Source organism: Tachypleus tridentatus, chromosome 2 (genome assembly GCF_004210375.1).
Source record: "Tachypleus tridentatus isolate NWPU-2018 chromosome 2, ASM421037v1, whole genome shotgun sequence".
Classification (NCBI taxonomy): domain Eukaryota; kingdom Metazoa; phylum Arthropoda; class Merostomata; order Xiphosura; family Limulidae; genus Tachypleus; species Tachypleus tridentatus.
This window is the reverse complement of record NC_134826.1, coordinates 75,256,610-75,278,601: the sequence shown is the minus strand read 5'-3', so window position 1 is coordinate 75,278,601 and position 21,992 is coordinate 75,256,610. Positions and strand designations below refer to the sequence as shown.

At 31.7% G+C, this 21,992-nt stretch overlaps 1 protein-coding gene across 1 annotated transcript; it reads right to left on the bottom strand.

Moving 5' to 3' along the window:
* Positions 1-85: 85 nt before the first annotated feature.
* On the bottom strand, positions 86-20,870 carry LOC143244260 (exonuclease mut-7 homolog). Its single transcript, XM_076488606.1, has 7 exons — positions 20,714-20,870; positions 20,182-20,291; positions 19,251-19,425; positions 12,816-12,982; positions 9,446-9,631; positions 5,210-5,263; positions 86-1,115 (listed from the first exon to the last, which is right to left on the bottom strand). Exons 1-7 carry the CDS (start codon positions 20,832-20,834, stop codon positions 939-941), a joined length of 990 nt encoding a protein of 329 aa, XP_076344721.1. The 5' UTR covers positions 20,835-20,870; the 3' UTR covers positions 86-938.
* Between the last annotated feature and the right edge of the window lie 1,122 nt (positions 20,871-21,992).

The following is a 21,992-nucleotide window of genomic DNA, read 5'->3' as shown; positions in this document are numbered from 1 at the left end:
AATATTATAAAGTATTACAATAACAATAATCTGTTAATAGTATCTACAATGGTATTACAGTATCTACAATATATTTTATAATAACTACAATGATATTACGATAACTAAAGATAATGTATTACAGTGTTGTTCCAGATGTACTAAAATTTGATTTAAAGAAACTAGTGGTGTTTAACACATACAAAGAATCAAATAAAAACCTTCCAAAGCTATTCAGTTATAAGCAATCAATAAAAGTGCATTTCTTCAAATTTTACACACTTTAATATTTTATGGTTACTGTAATACAATATCTTTCTGCTAAATGTTCAAACTGAACAACATTTCTGCCTTATGATAGATATATTGATGATAATTGTATGGAAGGTTCATCAGGTATTGCCATTCAAAAACCCATAAAGGTTACCTGTTATTGAATAGTCAAAAAGCTAAGCACAGAAAAATTACAATTGTGATTGTCAAATGTAAAGGCATGGTGAGCCTGTAGTTTGGATCTCAGTACTAATAAGTCCAGCATCAGGCTGTAAACACCACTACAAAGAGCTTGTAGTTTGGGCCTCAGTACTGGAAAATCCACTACTAGGTATTAGGCTGTGAAAACCACTAAGATACAAAAATTCTTTAGTTTAAATCTCATTACAATACTTTTAACCTACTTAACATCTGGTCAGTTTCTGTATGTTATCTAAACAAGTGGGCAATGATAACAAGTTGTCTTGTAATCTTTGTATTTTGGTCAATCACAAGAATTATGCCACTAACTTGGTTATGAAAATAAGTCAACAAACTAAATTTAGAGATATTTCAGTTAATAGTGAGATGTGACTCACTAAACTACTCATACATAACAGTATGGTGTTCATTATATGATAACTCACAATTGTTTATTTTCAATATCACCTTTGCATTACACTTAAGATGCTTATCAACTAACTAAATTACTTATCTATCACTGGCACTAGAATAAAAAGAGAAACACTGACTGGACACCGAGTAAACAAATCATCTTCTGTAACTTGGATGTTGTAGTATTTAAAAACAATTTCTGCTTGTTCCTTTGCTGTTGAGTCACAAGGCACATTAAAGCACATGCCTGGAGGAACATGATTCTTCAGCTGAAAAAGTAATTGACACAGTTAGTTTATACAGTTTATAGTTTTCACTTTTAAACTGGAATATAAGTAGTTTCAAATGACAATGTTTTCAAAGACTTATATTGCTACAAATCAAAATTATACACTGAGAATTCATATATAAAATAAATGATGGCAAACTGACATACTGTTTCTATGCCACTAATCCCACATAAGTCTTTATTCTTAACAAATATATCTAGTCTAACTATTTAAAGCTTATTGAAAATTCTAAGATGCAGACCCATTACTACAAGTAAATGTCATGATTTTGAAGATCAGTGCATTTAAAAAACCGTTTCTTACAAAAATAAAAAACATTCAGTACAGAGATAAGCTTTGTGTTTTATTAATTTTAACTAGAGATCTAAAACCACATCTTAAAAATATCAAAACAGTCAATATTACTACTTTTGTAACATATTAATAAATAGCACAAATTTGATACCATAATCTACTCTAGAGTGGAAATGTTCTTTTATGCAGTTAAAACTGCAACTTTTCAATGGGCAGGTCAATTTCATGTAATATATGATTAAAACAATTACAAGTTTATTATGTAGTGTAACAACTATTTACATTGAACATATTCAATAGTAAATATTTAACATGAGATTATTTCAAAAATATATCAAAACACACAGAATGGAGTTTTATGGGTTACAATTGGTAGATAGAAGAGTTCCAGGAGTTCTGTTTTGCTCTCTCGTAAGAGTAGGTCAAAGTGCACTTCACAACATTTTTATTGAGTTACATTCAAAATTTAATAAATTACTTCATCATTGTATACAACTGGTATCAAAATACACATAATAAATGAAATTTCAATATTCTATATGTTCTAAGTTCTTAATTTTATAAGGAAATATACTGAAAAACACTCAATCTCCCTGATAGTTGAAATCTAGATCTTCCCTCTTCTCTAATTTATTTATCAGCCCTCTAAAATGTATGGAACTTAATGTAAACTACTCATTATAATATAGACATTACTAAAGCAAAACATAATTTTCATAGCCTTTAATTTTATTTGTTTATGGCACCATAAATTAAAACAAACCAAACCCACTTGCTATGCCTAACTGTTACATTCTCTCTTTCACAAATTTCGAACAGTTCTCTCTGACTTTTTATAATATTTATAACCAACAGAAATCCAAAGTTTAATCTTCCAAATGATGTGTTATGTTGTTTCCTGTAAAGCGTATTGTCTATTTCACATCAGTTGAACATTTCTATTGGTGTTCACACCAACTAGCTTGGCTAAATTTTTAAAGACTTATCACACAGTTAGAAAGCCAGATAAGTTACAATGATTAAGAACATTGCTTGTTTTGTGCATGTTATTATCCTGTGTCCAGAAGTGCATTATTTAATTTTAAAAAAAATTAATAAACTAATACCTTAAGTATACATAATTAACCTTAATTTTCATCAACAGTTAACAGCATAAAACAAAAGGACAAGGGTATGTACCACGTTTTTCTTTGTTTTTCATTATTATAAAATTAAACAAAATGTGAAAGTTAGTCAATTATTAGGTCAGATAAGGTTAAATCATGAAAAATAATATTAACAACTCTTCATAAGGTATGTACCACTTTTTTGTTTTTCATTATATTCATTATTATAAAACTAAAAGAAATGTGAAAATTAGGTAATTATTAAGTCAGATAAGATTAAATCATGAAAAATAATAGTTCTTCACGAGGTATGTTCATGAGCAGTTTATGCATTACATGATTAAATAAAGTAACTTGAGCCACACATTCATCAAGGATTTTACAACTTGTGCAATGATATTAACAGTTATACATAAGTCAAATGTCAACAAAACAATAAAAGTTAAGTATAGACATGTGTATACTTTTTTGAGCTACTTAGGATAAACAAATATAGTTTCCTGTTACAATCTGCAGCCATTCTAGAAAGAAAGAAATGGTAATTTAGATCCATTTTGTATTTTTTATGGTGGTTATGAAATCAGTCAAATTGATTCAATGCATAGAGTTATGATGTGAAAATACAAACAAAATATAAAGTTCATTGAAACAAAATTCTTGACATATAACAGGTGGTTTCAAATTTCTAATCTTAAAATTTTTTAACTCAGAACAGTCAACACACTAACTCTGTATATTAAAAATATGTAGTTAAAAATTAGATTTTTGTATGCAAAAGACTTGTACCATTAACTGAAAGCTTGTAAAATTTCATGAAGATAAACAAAAGTACATTAAAAGATGTACAATGGAAACCGATGGTTAAATATTCAGTCATCAACTTGGCCAAGACTGTAGCAAGAGGGTTAAAGAAGGTTTTAATCAGCATAACATCTGTGATTTCTCTTTAATTTATATCAGTTTTGATTCATGGTATGTGAGTGTTGTTTTTTTGATATAGAATCTCTTGCTGTTTTTTTAAACTGTTCTTTGTAAACAAAAAATCATACTTTTTAATGAAGTATTGTTATTAAAGATTTGTCTGTTTCATTAATAGTCCAAGTACTTTCATGTTATGTTTAAAAAAAAAAGTCTTCATCCCAAAAATTTCAAATATTATTTGTGTAATCTCTAAAACCTCTTAAATACATTTCAAACATTTGTTTTCAGTAATATTTTGTATGTTGTTTGTTATTTTCTCTATCATAACTATGTGGGGTCTGTCAGTTTGAATGCCCTTGTAAACATAAACAAATTAGGAAGTAAATATAAATTATGTTGTTTTTTTTCATGCTTAAATGACTATAAATTATAACATAAAAACACAAACATTTAGTTTAATAGCTTAAGTCTCATAATGTTATATATTTATATTATTATTATACTGACCTTCCAGTCATGCCTGGATAACATAACATATATTGACTCAATATGTGTGCACTCATGTTACTGTATAAAATAATATAAAACTAACCTTTAGTCTTTACAAAGTGACCCTGTCTTTGCTGAACTTTAGTGGATTAGTATTTTTGTAATAATTAGTGACATTTCAGTTATTGTACATTATATGTATTTGGACCATTACTATTTAGTTATTAAACTTATTTTTTTTTAAATATACAAAAAGAAGTAAAGCAAACAATTATCTCTTCTAGCTTCAACCTTTGAACTTGGTTGCTGCCCAACACAGTTTGCCAAACCTTTTAAAATTTCACACATGAAGGATAAGAAATGAAATTTGTTTTCAACTTTATTTAAGGTTTATGTATACACACACACAGAGTTGAATAACCAAATAAATAATAAATTATATCAATACCGTAGAATTCCACTAAAACTTATCAAGCTTAATAACTACATTGTATTTAAGTCTCGAAAAATATGAATCTCTGAGAAGACTAAAAGACAAAACCTACCTCCTTGAAATCTTGATTTAAAAGGAAATGGTAGCCTTTTAACACATTAAAATGGCTAAGAAAACTACTGACTGGCTATTTACATGTCTTATACTGAAGTAATTGTATATAAGGAACCATTTTGAAAAATGAAAAGAGGTTAATAAGGGCCATTGTGTTTGATTCAGAACATAAGCCTTATCTCAGCGAAATAAAAAAGACAGGATGTTATTTCTTATTCTAGCTACAGTATTGATAAGAACCTGCGAGTCCACTGAGGGGAATCAAACCCTCATTTTAGCATTGTAAATCCGTAGACTTACTGCTGTACTAGCAGCAGACAAATTTGTACAAAACTATACACTTAGTATTTTTGTGACATCACAAACACCTAATTTTAACCAGTGCTACATTCAACAAATCGCATGAAAAGAAAAGAAATATTTAAGGTGATCTTTTAGTATTTACTTTTAAATTAACTTGTATATACTATCAAAATTTGAATTATAATCTACAATCTGATACCAAACGTATTGACACAAATTCATAAAATAGTAGTTAAATAAAAATTTGAATGCAAATCAACAAATGTGAAGACATGACCCTTGACCTGTCACAAAAGAATCAAATAGAATCATCACCCTCAACATCCAAATGATATGAAGGTTAAAAAAAAAGACTGTCATATGTGTTAAGAAAATAACTTTTCATCAGAAAAAAAAGAAAAGCAAAAACTCACCATCGCATATGGAGTACCACTTGTTAAAATACATCGATCCTCACGTTGGGCAATCTAGCATCAACAACAAATTATTTTACCTTGCATCTACTAAATTTGTTTTTATAAACATTTCAGCTCTTGTGAACAGCAGCAGTAAAACAAAATAAAACTTACTGTCCTGAAAAAAAAATCAGTTTTTAAACATTCACTTATGAGTATAACTCCAGTTTTTAAATTTCACCTATCAGTACAACTCCAGTTTTTAAATTTCACCTATCAGTACAACTCTTGTTTTTAAATGTTTGCCTGTCAGCACAACTTTGGTTTCTGGACATTCATATATTGGTACAACTCTGGTTTCTAGACATTCATATATCAGCACAACTCTGGGTTTTAGACATTCACCCAGCAGTAAAATTCTTGTTTTCAGACATTCACCTATCAGCACAACTCTGGTGGTTAGACATTTGCCTATCATTACAAATCCAGTTTTTAGAAATTTACCTATCACCACAACACCAATTTTTAAACATTCATCTACCAGTATAACTCTGGTTTTTAGACATTCATTTATTAGTTTTTAAAGTTCACCTATCAGTACAACTCTTGTTTTTAAATGTTTGCCTATCAGTACAATCTCAGTTTTTAAATGTTTGCCTATCAGTACAACCCCAGTTTTTATACATTCACCCATCAGCACAATCCTGGTTTTTATACATTTACTCATCAGCAAAATGCTAGTTTTCAGACATTCATATATCAGTATAACTCCAGTTTTTAAACATTTAACTATCAGCAGAACTCTGATTATTAGAGATTTACCTATCAGCAGAGCTCTGGGTTTTAGACATTCACCTATCAGCACAACTCTGGGTTTCAAACATTCACCTATCAGTACAACACTAGCTGTGAGACATTCACCTATCATAACAATTCCAGTTTTTAGAAATTCACCTATCAGTACAACACTAGCTGTGAGACATTCACCTATCATAACAATTCCAGTTTTTAGAAATTCACCTATCAGCACAATATTGGTCAATAGATATTCACCTATCAGTACAACACTAGCTGTGAGACATTCACCTATCATAACAATTCCAGTTTTTAGAAATTCACCTATCAGCACAACAATGGTTGTGAGACATTCACCTATCAGCACAACAATAGTTGTGAGACATTCACCTATCATAACAACTCTAGTTTTTAGAAATTAACCTATCAATGCAACTACAGCTTTTAAACATTCACCTATCAACACAACTCTGATTACACTATGCAATAAAATTTTTACTTTTTCTTGTTCCTGGGTAGAAAGTGTTATTTCCCAATTGCTTATGCCTAAAGTAAATGGAAAGGCCTATTTTTCTCTTCAAACTTTGCTTTTGTGACCTGGGTAATAAAAATTTCAAATTCACCCATTTTCCAGAACATTCCAGGTAAATTCAGTGCTGAGTAGCTGACAGAGATTTTTCTCGAACTTACAAGAACTTTCTAGAATGATGTAGAAGTTACAAGAGTTTTCAAGAACATTTTAGAATTTTCTAGAACTTTCCATAGTAATATATATACAGGGGCTCACCAGTCACCACTTCAGTTTAGTTCTAGCTGCCTAAGTGAACACATAAACCTACCTGATTTTATCAGAGATGGCATCAAGAAATTGCAAGCATCCTCCAGATGCATTCTGTTATGTATATGGTCAATTTATCACAATAGACCGAGTTCTCTGTGAGAAGGCATAATGTTTAGTGTAAACAACTAGTGGACCTCCAGAAGGTGTTCCCACCATTGCACATAAAATTGGGTCTTATGAAACAATTTGTCACAGCTCTTGATAAGGAGTCTTGAAAGTACTTGAAGGCTGCAGACTCCTTATCAAGAGCTGTAACAAATTGTTTCATAAGACCCAATTTTATGTGCATTGGAGGGAAGACTTCTTCCCTAAGCTGTCTGAGGCAAAGGTCAAAGGTGGCATCTTTGCTGGACCACAAATAAAGAAGATCCCGGAGTGCACAAAATTCCCCAAGAAGCTCAGTAGAATGGAAAAAAAAGCTTGGAGCAGATTTGTTGCAGTGGTTTGGGGCTTCTTGGGCAAACACAAAACAAAAAATTATGTGAAACTGGCTAGGGCTCTAATGAAGAACTACGGCAAAATGGGCTGCAGAATGTCCCTGAAAATCCAAATCCTTAATGCTTATCTTGATAAATTCAAGGAGAACATGGGAGCATACTCAGAGGAGCAAGGCAAGTATTTCCACCAAGATATACTGGACTTTGAACACTGCTACCAGGGAGCATATGATTAAAACATGATGGGAGACTATATTTGGGGACTGATACGTGAAAGTAATTTACATTACAATCGCAAATCTCAAAATACTACTCACTTCTAAACATTTTTGTTCATTTTTTAGTATAAATACATGTAAATCTTGATTCATATGTTGTTTTGTTCAGAACTTATGTAAACAAAAAATGTGCAAATTTACCTGTTTTTACATAGAAAATAGATTAATTTCTAAGTTACATTACACAAAAGTGAAGTTTGAAAGGAATAATGGCAATTTTCTGTATTTTTACAACATAAGCAATTAAGAAATAACACATTCTATCCAGGAACAAATTTTGTGTTACATAGTGTTATTAGACATTTACCTATCAGCATAACTCTGGTTATTAGACATTTATGTATCAACACAACTGTAGATTTTAGACGTTCACCTATCAGCACAACTGTGGATTTTAGACGTTCACCTATCAGCACAACTGTGGATTTTAGATGTTCACCTATCAGCACAACTCTGATTGTTAGACATTCACCTATCATAACAACTCCAGTTTTTTAGAAAGTCACCTGTCAACACAATTCTGGTCATTAGACATTCACCTATCAATACAACATCAGTTTTTAAACATTTACCAATCAGCACAACTCTGGGCTGTAGACATTCACCTATCAGCAGAACAAAATGAACTGGAGCTCATGCTTTTGTTAAAATTTTGTACAACACAAAAAATTAAAACTATGTTTATCTATTGTTTAGGTTTTTTCAGTTGTACATTGTTACAACTCTTTGTGTCTTATTTTATAGATGTGAATAGCGTTAAGTTGAAAATTTGTGCTAGAAATTGTTTGACAAGCATTATAGTGATATATTCAAAAGTTGTATAAATTTACTACTATGACTGTTTAAACATTAACATAATTTTACTACACAAGGAAATTTAACAAAGAGTTGTTCAACTTATGTTATAAATCAAAAGAATAGTAGGGTGCAAAATATTATTTTTCTTAGATTCCTCTACATTTACAATATTAACTAAATGATACAACACAATGATAACCATGTCAAGTTTTACTTCATAATATTACCCTTATTTAATATAGCACTGCATGATATTGAACAATGATATTACACATTGCTAACATACCGAATAGTACTTCATGGTATTAATTATATCATATCGTAAGTCATGCAAGTCTTACCTTCAATTCTGAAACTCTTTCTATCATTCTATTTTCCAGCTTTAATGCAATAATTCAGTTGCAACATGATTTTCTCATATGTGCCTTGTTTTAAGATTCACTGCAGGTTCAGAACTGTTTTTTTAAAAAGGGGTTAACACACCCCCTCTTTTTTATTTTTGAGGGAGAGTCATACCCTGTTGATGCTAGTTCTCAGATTCATTGTATTAAAGACTTCTAATGAAAGGTTCACAAATCCTCATTCAATGTTTTTCAGTTGTTAGAACCAGAGTAATCAATTTCTCTCACAATACATACCCTACTGTCACTAGTTCTAAGATTCAATGGGCACCTGAGGCTTCTAATAACTGAATTCATTCTCTTGTTTGAGATTTCAGTTGCTAGAACACACTTTATACAGATACCAAATTGCTGTAAGTAGATTTCTCAGAACTGAAACTAAAACTAAATGGGGATAAACTCTTCAGTTTATCAACTACATTTGTCTTAATAAAATAGCTCACTATAGTGACAGTTTCTTTTCTTCTAATTGAACTAGATAACTAGAAAGATAATTTACTATTCTTTTGTGGAAAACATACAAATAATACAAATATACGTCTTTGATTTATTTTAAAGGCAACATTTTTATAGTGAGCTCTCATATTAACTTTTTGATCAAATAAGAAAATAATGGCTTTCAAGCAGTTCACTGAAAAACATAGTAACAATGTTCACAAGTTTTAAATACATGTTCATTTAAATTTAATAAAAGAAAAACATACTTTAGCTGCCTTGTCATGATCATCAGAATTTTCAAGTATCACAGTGTCCACACCACAAATACGAAGGTTTCGACCTAGGCCCTGTAGCATAGTGTCCACAACTACCTTGAAGTCTCTGGCTTTCATAGCTGGGAAGGCCAATTCAAAAGGAATTTCAGGTTCTGAACAACAAGTTGGCTTGACATTCTATAAACATATCAAGACACGCTTACATATAATGTCCATCTCTAGAAGGCAATGTAATGTACACTGAATGTGTAACAACAGACACTTGCAGGTTATGTCTTAGAACTGCAATGTCTATTCAGAATACAATGATCAGTTTCATGAAATGTAAAGTGTGTACTTCAATTCAAAAGCAGATATCTGCATAGTTTAAATCTAGTATGATTCTTACAACATTTAAACTATTAGAATGTCCATTCAACAAAATTACACAACTTTCAAACTTTAATTATATGACAGTCTGGTATTCAAATAGACCAGATATTACATATCACAAATAGTTTTTTCACACTTTAGAAAGAACAAGCCTAACAGTATACATAAAATTAAAACAAACATGGATGTTAACATATACAATAACTTATCAACATTTGTATCTCTGAAAATGAGTGAAATGAGAACCTATACTAACTTACATTCCAGCATAAAAGGAATAATTCTTACAACAATACATGAAAACATTACATACTGATTTTAAATTTCTTAAAAAAACAATTAGTTTGCTCAAAAACCTTTTATTCAAGAATATCTAACTGTTATTACTTTTAATGCCTAAAATATGGCTGGAATTCTTTAGAAATTATGACACATTAAAGTCAAACCAATGTATCAGTTACACAGGCTCCAGTACCACACAGAAAATGATGAGAAAGAAATAATTCCATTCTACTAAATTTGGTCTTCCTGCAGTTGATGAAAAGATAAATTAAATATCTTCATATAGCTATAAACATTTTACCAAGTAATGGGCCACTCACCACACATATATTAAAATAGGCTGCCCACTATACACACTTTACCAAGTAACGAACAACCAAATATAAACATTTTACCAAGTAATGAGCCACTAATTATAAGCATTTCACCAAGTAATGAGCCAGTAATTATAAACATTTTACCAAGTAATGAGCCAGTAATTATAAACATTTTACCAAGTAATGACCCACTAACTATAAACATTTTACCAAGTAATGAGCTGCCAACTATAAACATTTTACACAGTAATGAGCTGCCCACTATACACACTTTACCAAGTAACAAACAACCAAATATAAACATTTTACCAAGTAATGAACCACTAACTATAAACATTGTACCAATTCATGAGCCACTAACTATAAACATTTTCCAATTTATGAGCAACTAACTATAAACATTTTATCAAGTAATAAGTTGCCCACTGTAAACATTTTACGAAGTAACGAACCACCCACTATAAACATTTTACAAAGTAACGAACCACCCACTATAAACATTTTACAAAGTAACGAACCACCCACTATAAACATTTTACAAAGTAACGAACCACCCACTATAAACATTTTACAAAGTAATGAGCTGCCCACTATAAACATTTTACCAAGCAAATCAGCTTCCCACTATAAACATTTTACAAAGTAACAAGCCACTAACTAAAAATATTTTACCAATTACTGAGCCACCCACTATAACCATTTTACCAATTACTGAGCCACCCACTATAACCATTTTACAAAGTAATGAGCTGTCCACTATAAACATTTTACAAAGTAATGAGCTGTCCACTATAAACATTTTACAAAGTAATGAGCTGTCCACTATAAACATTTTACCAAGTAATGAACCACCCACTATAACCATTTTACCAAGTAATGAACCACCCACTATAACCATTTTACCAAGTAATAAGGCACCCACTATAAACATTTTACAGAGTAATGAGTTACCTACTAAATACATTTTAGCAATTAATGAGCCATCCAATATAAACATATCACAAGTAATCTGTGATGATGAGAAAATTATATATTTAAAAACAGCTGGTATGGGTAGAGAAAGCACAAACAGAGAAGAGAACGTTTCAACCTTCTTTGGTCATCATCAGGTTCACAAAGAAAGAAAGGGTTATTGACTGGTAGCTAACCACAAGTTTGAAGACAGTTGTGCAATTTGGTGTAGGAATGTAGAGGGCATGTTTAGATGTTAGATTATATTTATTAATATAGGTATAAAGGTGTTCCTTTGAATTGGTTTATTTTGGGCTTGAGTTGTTGTACAAGTAATGCTTCTTTAATTCTGTGTTTATTTTTGTTTGTTTCTTCATTTAGTATTTGAGTGTTTTCTAAGGTTATGTTGTGTTTATTTGATTTGCAGTTTTCGAAAACATGTAAAGGTGACTTTTTGTGTTCTTTATATCTTGTTTCCATTTTTCTACTTGTTTCTCCAATATAGAAGTCCTGGCAGTTATCACATTGTATTTTATAAATAATGTTTAAAAAATCACAAAACCATACACAGCTGCATACCATATATTCCAGACATCAGCAGAAAAATAATCAACATTTGGCAAGAACTAGTAACAAAATATGACATTCCAGTTAATACCAAATTTATTCAAAAACCAGGCACAAAACTAAGGTCTATACTACATGAAAACTACACTGACAAACACCACACCAACATTATTTACAAAATACAATGTGATAACTGCCACAACTTCTATATTGGAGAGACAAGTAGAAAAATGGAAACCATGTTCAAAGAACATAAAAAGTCACTTTCACACGTTTTCGAACACTGCAAGTCAATTAAACACAACATAACCATAGAAAACACTCAAATAATAAATAAAGAAACAAACATAAACAAACACAAAATTAAAGAAGCTTTACTTATACAACAACTCAGGCCCAAAATAAATGAATGCAAAGGAACACCTTTATACCTATATTAACAAATATAATCAAACATCTAAGCAGGCTCTCTACATTCCTACACTCAGTTATACAACCCCCTTCAAACATGTGGTCAGCTATCAGTCAGTTACCTCTTTCTTTGTTTGTAAACCTGACAATGCCCGAAGAAGGTTGAAAAGTTGTTTGCTCATCTGTTAGTGCTTTCTCTACCCATCCCCCATTTCCATAAAATTAATAAAGGTACTATTGCATATTTTTAAGTACTGAATCAGGAGATAATAAAAGGTTATATTACATATTTTTAAATTATGACATGAAATACATAAGAGAATTTACTACGTTTTTAATGTGAAGAATGTGAAACTAGTAATACTTGTTACATTGTTCCAAAAATACATAATTAAAGAAAATTTTAATAAACATTTTTAAATAAAGAATTGCAAACTAACAAATGAAAGATAAGAACCTACAGGTTTTGGCCTGCTCTTTTTCTTTGGCGATTTCTCCCGTTTTGGTTTGGATGTAAAATTTGGGTGATCAATCACATTTTGTATAAGATCATCAATATTGAGGCAGAGAGACAAAGCTCTGTTATAAAGTTCTTCATAGATTTGAAGTAGACAGAAAGCATCCAAAGCTAAAAACAAAGACAACTTTAATTTCACAAACACTTTCTTTCACAGCTTTTATAACACAAATTTAGTATTCATAACAAAGTAATCAAAAATTATTTGAAGTATGAGCTGTATGATATAGAAAAAAGGCATTTAACACAAGCTTGATGAGAGACAAGCACAATACATACACCAGAGTTTACTTTAGAACGTCATACACAGAGGTTTAACATTAGATTAAAATTACTATGAAGCCTCACAATGTCATTACATTCCATGCCACTGTGTTGTACCTCAAGACAGTAAAAATAACCTTGCAGAGTAGCTTCCACTGTAAAAGGTTCTATCATGAGACTAAAATTTAAGGCACATCATATCTTCATTGTCTGCTTCCTATAATCTGCCTAATGAATGACAATTACAGTTTCAACAGTCCAATCACACAGAAATCCATGAGTGCTTCCCCATTATTTAAAATATACTCACATTTCCAATTATATGTCTGCTCTTACATATATCCTGACATCTGAAGTTATATATCAACTGTTTAACATACACAAATACTGACATTTACATTTCTATTTATTTAACATGTACTGACATCTGAAGATATATTCCAGGTTTAATATATATAGAAGTTATATACCAACTGTTTAATATATATGTGTGTGTGTGTGTGTGTGTGTGTGTATGTATTAGGTTGAGGAATAATTCATGAGCGTTTTTAAATAATTTCATTCAAGCATTACATGCAAGACTATACAATACTTCAATGCATGAACACATTGCACCCAAAACATTTATTATGATACTTTATTTCATGTAATACCTAGGTATATAGTATGTATTGTTTTAAACGAAATTGCAAGAAATTAAATGCGAAAAGCAGATGGTGTCGAAAACGCTCGATTTTGTCCACTTGACATTCTATTTAATGAGCTGAAAATGAAAGCAAAAATTAAAGACATATGAAAATCAAACACACCGTCTATTAGAGCAAAAAATTATCTACCAAATGACATGAAATATTTTGCGAAAGCATTTCATTTATGAATATATTTTTTTAACTTGAAAAAACGCTCACAAATTATTCCTCAACCCAATATATATATATATATATATATATATATTGAAGTTGTATACCAGTTTTCTGATGTATAAACTGTGATTTGCAGTTCTTTCCCTACTACTTAATATACATTGACATCTAAGGTTATATCCCAATGGCAGAGATGCCAACTATTTCAAATGACTGAGCGTAATGATTGTAGACAGATCCCATTATCATTTGTGGCTACTAGGCCTGACCAATGTCTCTAAGCTGTTCATTATTATATTATTAATATAACTATTATTATTTATTACTACTATAGATTGCTCATTTATGACTGTGTTTTGTGTATTTAATAACTAAATTTAAAAAATTCTTTTGAAATTATGTCTTTTATTTAATTCAGAGTAACAAACATACTGGTAAACAACATTGAACATGTGCAAACAGTAAGCAGAAAAAGCCTTTGTGTAAGGACTAGTTTATATCATGTTTATGACACATTTGTACAATGGCTGTTATTTTGGTTCTAGTACAGCCATATTTTTTCGCTATCTCAGAGTCTGGGAACATTTTTCTGAATAGATGTCCTGCATGATCGGCTACAGCTAGGGGTAAATTATGAGCAACGATGAATTGCATGAACATTACTTCTGCATTTATGGTTTCATATTCTGAATTCTTACTCATAAATGTCGTTATCTGCATCGTTTTTGTTTTCGCCTCAACCTTTTGTTGGTGGGTTGTCAATTTTGTATGTCTGGAACAATCGTTTATCCCGCCATGCGCCACAGAAAAATCGATGTGACAAACTGTACAAAACGCATGACTGTCACCGACTTTTGATGCAATGACTGGATATTTTGTACTATATATACTCTTTCCTAAATTTTTGATTCACAGTTTTAGTCCTTTTAGATTTGCCAGAAACAAGACAATCTGGTGAACAAGGCCTCTTTTTTTCCCATCTTGTGAACAATCGCATTGGTGTTTCTATGCCACTTAGAAAACGAGAAATACCCATCTACACAAGCACTAATTGGCTGACAAGCACTGATGGCGTAACTATGGATTCCCCCATGTACCCAGTATGGAGAAGCACCGCACTCAAACTATTGGTAGACGTCGGAGATGCAAATATATTTTATTATTTCGAGCACAAACATGATTATCGCAAGTAGCCATTTGGACTATGTCTTTTATTTATTATCAAAATTTATTTGTATCTCACTGGAAATTTTCTTTTCACCCCTTTCAAGCCCTGGGGGAACAATTTATTACTTTATTGTGTAGGCCTATATAATATATAATAATTTGGGAGTTGCAACAAGTTGTAATATTTGTCTGAATGAGCATATAGTCGTAATGTACACACCAAAATCATAATGATTATGCTCAAATCATAATGGTTGGCATCTCTGCAAAGATTTAATTCAATTATGATTGAACAGTTATATATATATATAAAACCTAGACTGTGCAGATTGTGAAAATATTGGGAAATGTCTCTAGGCTCACTTGAATGATATCTTCCAAACGTCTGTAGATTCAAGTAGCTAAAGACATAGTTAACTGACAAATGTGGTGCAAGGAAATATTCTGCAACCAGCTATTTCCCATACACATGTCAGCTGGATGAATTGACAGGCCTATCTGGTGATGGTAACAAAAGACAGATCACAGGGAACAAATAGATAAAACTGAAGATGACAAAAAGAGGCAGTACAAGTCACATAACAATATATGGAATAAACACAATAAAGACAATGATCTGGATTAGAACTTGAGTACAGATGGGAAATAGAGGTTAAGAAATAGGAGAAAAAGCAATACAATTTTCAAGAGTGGCAAAGATCTTGGAAATGAAGACCTGATCCAGACACAGAAGTAAATTAGAGGAATGGTACACGATGACCTAATTATTAAAAGAAGCCAGGAGAAGGAAGAAATAGGTCTTTAGGGAAAGTTGGTATAAGAAACACATTGCAATGGATTCAAATAGAGAATCAAACAGGGCATGAAGAACAGCACTGAAATTCCAATCTGATAGAACAAAATGACAAGGTAGACAAACCAAATGAAAGGAACAGAAAAGTAAAGGAAGAACTGTGAAGGAGAAGCCTCTTCAGAAAACGAAGAAATAGAAGGTACTCAACAGGGCAGCCTTATAACTAGCCACAGTTGATACGGACAAAAACAGACAGGTGAAGAATTGGGATAGAAAAGGAACAAAATGATGGGAGGGGCAAACTTTATAGTGAATAAACCGAAACCTGAAGACAGGCCAATGTCTCGGGGTATGCAGAAAAGGAGAAAGGTTGAATTGTATGGGCAAGAAAACATGCTACATGAGGAGTGAGTCCCTTGGTTGAGACAAGGGATTGGACAAAAGTTATATGTGAAGATAGAGTTTGGTTACATTAGGAAGAAATACGTCCACTCATGATTGTCAGAGGAATGACTAGGATAAAGGTAAGGATGGTGACTGTTGCTCCAGTAAGGAAAAGGACAGAGTAAAAAAAAGCTATACAGAGCCAATACAGAGCAACCAGAAGAAATGGACAAAGAGTGGTCTAGATAATGGGAATTACCCCGAATAAAATGGTATGATTGGAGGGTAGGCACTGAAAACCTCACCATTCTTGACTCAACACATCCACTGCCAGAGCTGGGGGATGGATAGTTTGGCATGCTGGTGTGGATCAAACACATCAATATGTGATGTTTCATGCTGAGAATACACCTCAGAATGGTGAAGATACCACTCACTGAACCTGTTAGGGTCAAGACAAAAAGGCAGCCACCAAATTCAAATTCATAATTCTGAAAATATGACATGCCAGGATCATCAGTTGTGGTTGTGGGTCCAGTACAGGAGATCAAGAGTCTAAAAACATATAGATCTGGACTTGTTTCCCCCTGATAACAGTTGGATTGTCAGAATGAATCTCTTCTTAAGAAGTGGAAGGAAATGAAATAGAGATGAATGAACAATCAATAGCTCCAAAATACTGATATGTAGAGTAGCCTCCTTGACCAACTAATGAACAGAAATCTCCAGACAAATAAGGAAAGCCTCCTACTCCCGATCCATAAAGAGATGAAACACCGGACAGGGTAGGAGAATAGAAATCCCCACATGGTCAGTATCCTGTTGAGCCATCAAGAGAGAACACCTGTGATTCCATGAAAAAGGAAGATGGAATGGATCATGGGAAAAGTTCCAATGGTCAGAAAAAGTCCAATAAAGACAATGGATGTTAGCCCAACTCAAAAGAATGAGAACTCCCAAGGAAACCTAAGTTTCCAAAAGAGATAGAGCCTCTCATACAGTGAAAAAAAGAAAATGTAGGACCTTCAACATTGCCCACTCCATATCTCTCAGCTAAAGTAGAGAAGGCTGTGTCTGGCTAAGATGGGAATTGAAGAGAACCCCATATAAATGAAATACTGTGTAAGAGTAGGAGAGGACTCTTCTCCAACTTGATGAAAAATCCCACCCAAGCAACTTCTTGAAGAAGAAAGCGGGTGTGAGTGACTGATTAAGCATGGGAAGAGACAAGCAAAAGAGTGAACCACTCAACAAAACATACATTAAGTTGAAGAAACAAAGAAAAGGATGTGACACAGGAACAATTAAAAAATGGAACTAAACATCTTTCACATTTAATTTGGTCCTTCAACATCCTGGGAAATAAACCCACAGATGAGAGAAATAAGGCTTTATGGTGAAGTGAAACATCTCCAGTTATGTGTGCAGCCAGTACAAATAAGTCATAGGTCTCCAGTTTCCTATCTTCTTAGGGAAAGCAAAGAGACAGAAGTAAAATCCTAGATGAGTGGGCACCACCCATTTGATAGTTACTTTGTGTAAGAGGTCTAGAAAAAATTCCATTTCACAAAGAAACAAGTGATGATGAAGAACACAGCACAGTAATGCATCCCTTCCCAGTAAATTCCAACAACATAACAACCAGGTGTTGAGATACAGTGCAGACATTGACAAATGAGCCATGTTGGACCACAAGAGAGTCCTGATTTCATTATAAAATTGACTGGATGATTAATGACAGGTTTGAGATAACAAATGTGAGGGAAGGGTTCATAAACAGGAAGTCAAAACAAGACAAATTCTCAAAAACTGAGACTGATTAAAATGAATCATATCCCCCAGATAAGAGCCCCACAGGAAAAGAAGGGGATCTAAACATTGAGAGTCCAAAACAGGATCTGAGGCTCTTTGGTAAGTTAAGGAATATTGGTCCCACAACAGAGCATACACACCCCTGAGGATAATTGTTCAGCAAACTACTGAGCATTAACTCTACTGTCAGGTGAGGAAGAAAAACACAATAATGAGAATGTGGTACATCACCTAAAAAAGTAAGAGAGAAATCAAGAACTAAAGGTGAAACATGTAGAATTTGACAACCTAACCAATTAAGATGAAGGGCAAGAAACTCTCCTGACTGTCATTATGTAACTGATAAAAAAAAAGGATGAGGGAAAAGGAAAGCAAGCTTAAATTGTCTTCCCCTTTATGAAATTTTTCCTCAGAAACATCTTCAGAGGGAAACAGAAAAACAAAGGATAGCCAAACATAAATTTCTAGCTCCCTTTGAATTGTAGTCTGAATTTCCTCACCAGATATCACCAACCTACCACACTGGGGGCTAGCAATATAAATTAACAGGAATATCACAACCTGCACATTAATATTCAATTTTATATTAAAAAAACATAATTCAAGTAAAACTGGTGAAAACAAAACAAATTAAACAAAGTAAATCCCACAGTCAAAAACTGAAAACTAATAAGAAACTGAAAATAAAATCATAGTAGTCACAAGCAGAGCAAATTAAAACACAGTCAATACACTCTAATGCTGACTGAGAAAATAAAAGATTGTGCTGGAATAGTAGAGAGAGATAGTTATGCTAAATTATATATGACACAGTAGGATTGGTGGACGGTAGTCAGATGATTAGCTCATGTTCTGAAAGGGCGTGAAACTGATGTGACATAAAAGACTGGTGTGCTAGGTGCAAACATCTTTTTAACAATGTTTAGAAATCAAATCATGATCAAGATAGCCTTAGGGTGAAAGAAGGCAAGACTGTTTTGGAAAGAAAAATAATTCTAACATAGTCTTATTAACTCCTGCCAAGATAATACTCTCCTCATTAGAAGTCATACATTCATCAGCTTTACCAATATATCTAATACTTTTATGTACTTACCAGCATATATAATCTGAGTTGAGCGAAGAGGTCTCCTCTCCCAGTCAGAAAACTGTTCATCTTTGTTAAGTGCCTGCCCTAAGATAATTCTTGTAAGTTCACTCAAGCCTTTTGAATCTCTTTTAGTAGAACAGAGCTCAGATGCTTTCACCAGTTCTGGATGGTCTTTCTGAAACTGAAAAAAATATATATTTAAAAAAAAAAAAAGAGTTCCTTTTTTCCCACTAGATTTACAATTTTTTTATTAAGGACAAAATCCACCCATCTTTTCGAGAGGTGATAAAAACAATATATACATAGGAACTATTTTAAGTTACTTACAGTTGTTGTAACTTGTATCCACTTTTGTTAAACCTTAAATGCTCCTGTTAATACTGAAGTAAGTTATTTTAACAAGTACAGCGAAAAATTTATACCTTATATATATAATAGTGTATTAGCAATGCTAAAATACACTTCTAAATTAATTACAATAGAAAACTTTGGGACGCTTTATAAACCACAAGTAAATCAAAATTAATAACAATGAAACCACTTAGTAAACTAAATACTATAGAAAACGTTTTTAAACAATTAATCAGTCACTATTACCAACATTTAATTGAGTAAACAGGTTAATTACTACAGAAAACTAGTAGATATTTCTTGAGTGAAAAACCAGTTATATAAATAAAAAAATTGGTGAAAACATGCAGTATTTATAATCTACAGTGAGATATTACTTTTAAAGTCAATAATTTTTTATCACATATTAAAATCAGTATAAAAAACAAACTTCTATTAGATTAGTGGTTGGATCACATATTATCTGAGCTTAATATGAAACATTAAATATGTTATTTCACATAAAACATTTTAAAATAAAAATAATTCCTGTTATACCTTTAAAATAATCTCTTACTCAAAAACAGTTAGATGTTTGAATCCATACCTTAGAAAATACATTTCCTAAATCAACTACTTGTGATAGCTTCTTCAGTTGATCTTTATAACTAGGAATAAATCTAGTCAACATCTGTAGGTCTGACTTGATGGAATAACCTTGCAAATAATAAGAAACAAAGAAATTACTCAAGAAACCTAGTTAGCATTTGTAGAATTTAACAGTCACGTAAAAACAAAAATAACAATTTATTCTATCACCCTAGCCAACTGTCTTGATAACATAGTTTCGTGGGTAACAAAAAACCAGGCAAATCCTCTAGAATTCCTCACATAGATGACAAAAAACTTATAATTTACCTTACATCATACATTTCCATCCTTTTCTGAACACATTTCTTTTGAATGTTAAACAATTTCATAAAATTATCTTGAATTCAAATAATATATAATTTTACAGTAATAATTTTTCTATCACAAACTTACCAAAATTTAAAGTTTTTCTAAAAACCAAATTATTTTCATAACTTGACAATTTACAATACTGTTCAAAGAAAAACTATATTTTTTTAATAAATTACCTAACTTCAGAATCTTGTTGTTACAAAATATATCTTCTATAAGCAACTTCCAGTGCTCTGGCATCAAACACTGATGTAACTGAATCATGTCCAATAAGTAAACACTATCCCAAACAGCCATTTGAAGTAGAGAAATCCTGAGAAAGGAAGTAGATTTAACACTGAATAAAATTTACAGTTGGTCTTTAAATTATATGGGAAGTTAATCAAACATTATGAAAACAATGCTCCTATCCCTTGGAACTGTTTCTTTAACTATGAGTAATCTCAGTCAAATGACTAATGTTATGTATTACTGCAGGATACTGGAGTTGTTGTTTTTTAACTAGCTTCTGCAAAAAGCTTTAAGGTCAATCATACACTGTACATAATAAACACCCTTCAATGTACACTGCAGTTGCATCAGAAACGCGGAAGTTTTGTAGTTTAACAGAATTAATATGTTTCAAATTTCTCGGCACATCTTTCTCATAAAAATTAGCTAATGATTCTGTGATTTAGTTGAAAGCTTCCAAACTTGTAGTATGCGAGTCTTTGTAAACTTCACATACTTATTCACTATATTGTTAATAATATCAAGAAATATGTCTAACTTCAGTAAACAGCTTTATTGGTCAGAAGGCCCTCTTTCTCAACACAACCTTCACTTTGTGGATGAAGTTGCTGTTCCTGACTGACCTTAGGTTGTGGCTTCACAACCTGTTGTTATCCTAAACACTCTGCTGAGCAAATTAATCCACATTTAAACCTCTCTCCTTTGAATAGTTGCATCCTTTGTCTCTACACCATATTTATTTAATCCTATGTTCACTTCAGTGTTAACTATACAACATCAACTTTAAAAGTTACATTTCAAAAATGTAAATGTTAATAAACTTGTCGCAGATAGCCTCGCTGCTTTGTGCCATAAAACACTAAATCAATCAATCAATCAATCAATTAATAAACTTGGTATCAAAACACAGTTTGTAGTTATAATTAAAAATTGTTCATTTTAGATTTTCTTTCTAGTCTTATATTATATAATTTGCAAAAAAACATATTATAGATATTGACAAGCCACAACGTAAATTTAGTAACTACAGTCTTAAAAGAAATATAAAAAAACAAGTGACACATTATCTTTTAAAAAAGTGTTAATAAGCCTCTCTCTCTAGCATTATTACTGGATTTTTTTATGACCAAAATAAGAAAAGCACCTCAATTCAAGATTCCTTTTAATATCATTTCATTTTCATGTCTGTAATTAGATACTCATATTCAGTTTTTTTCCTACAAA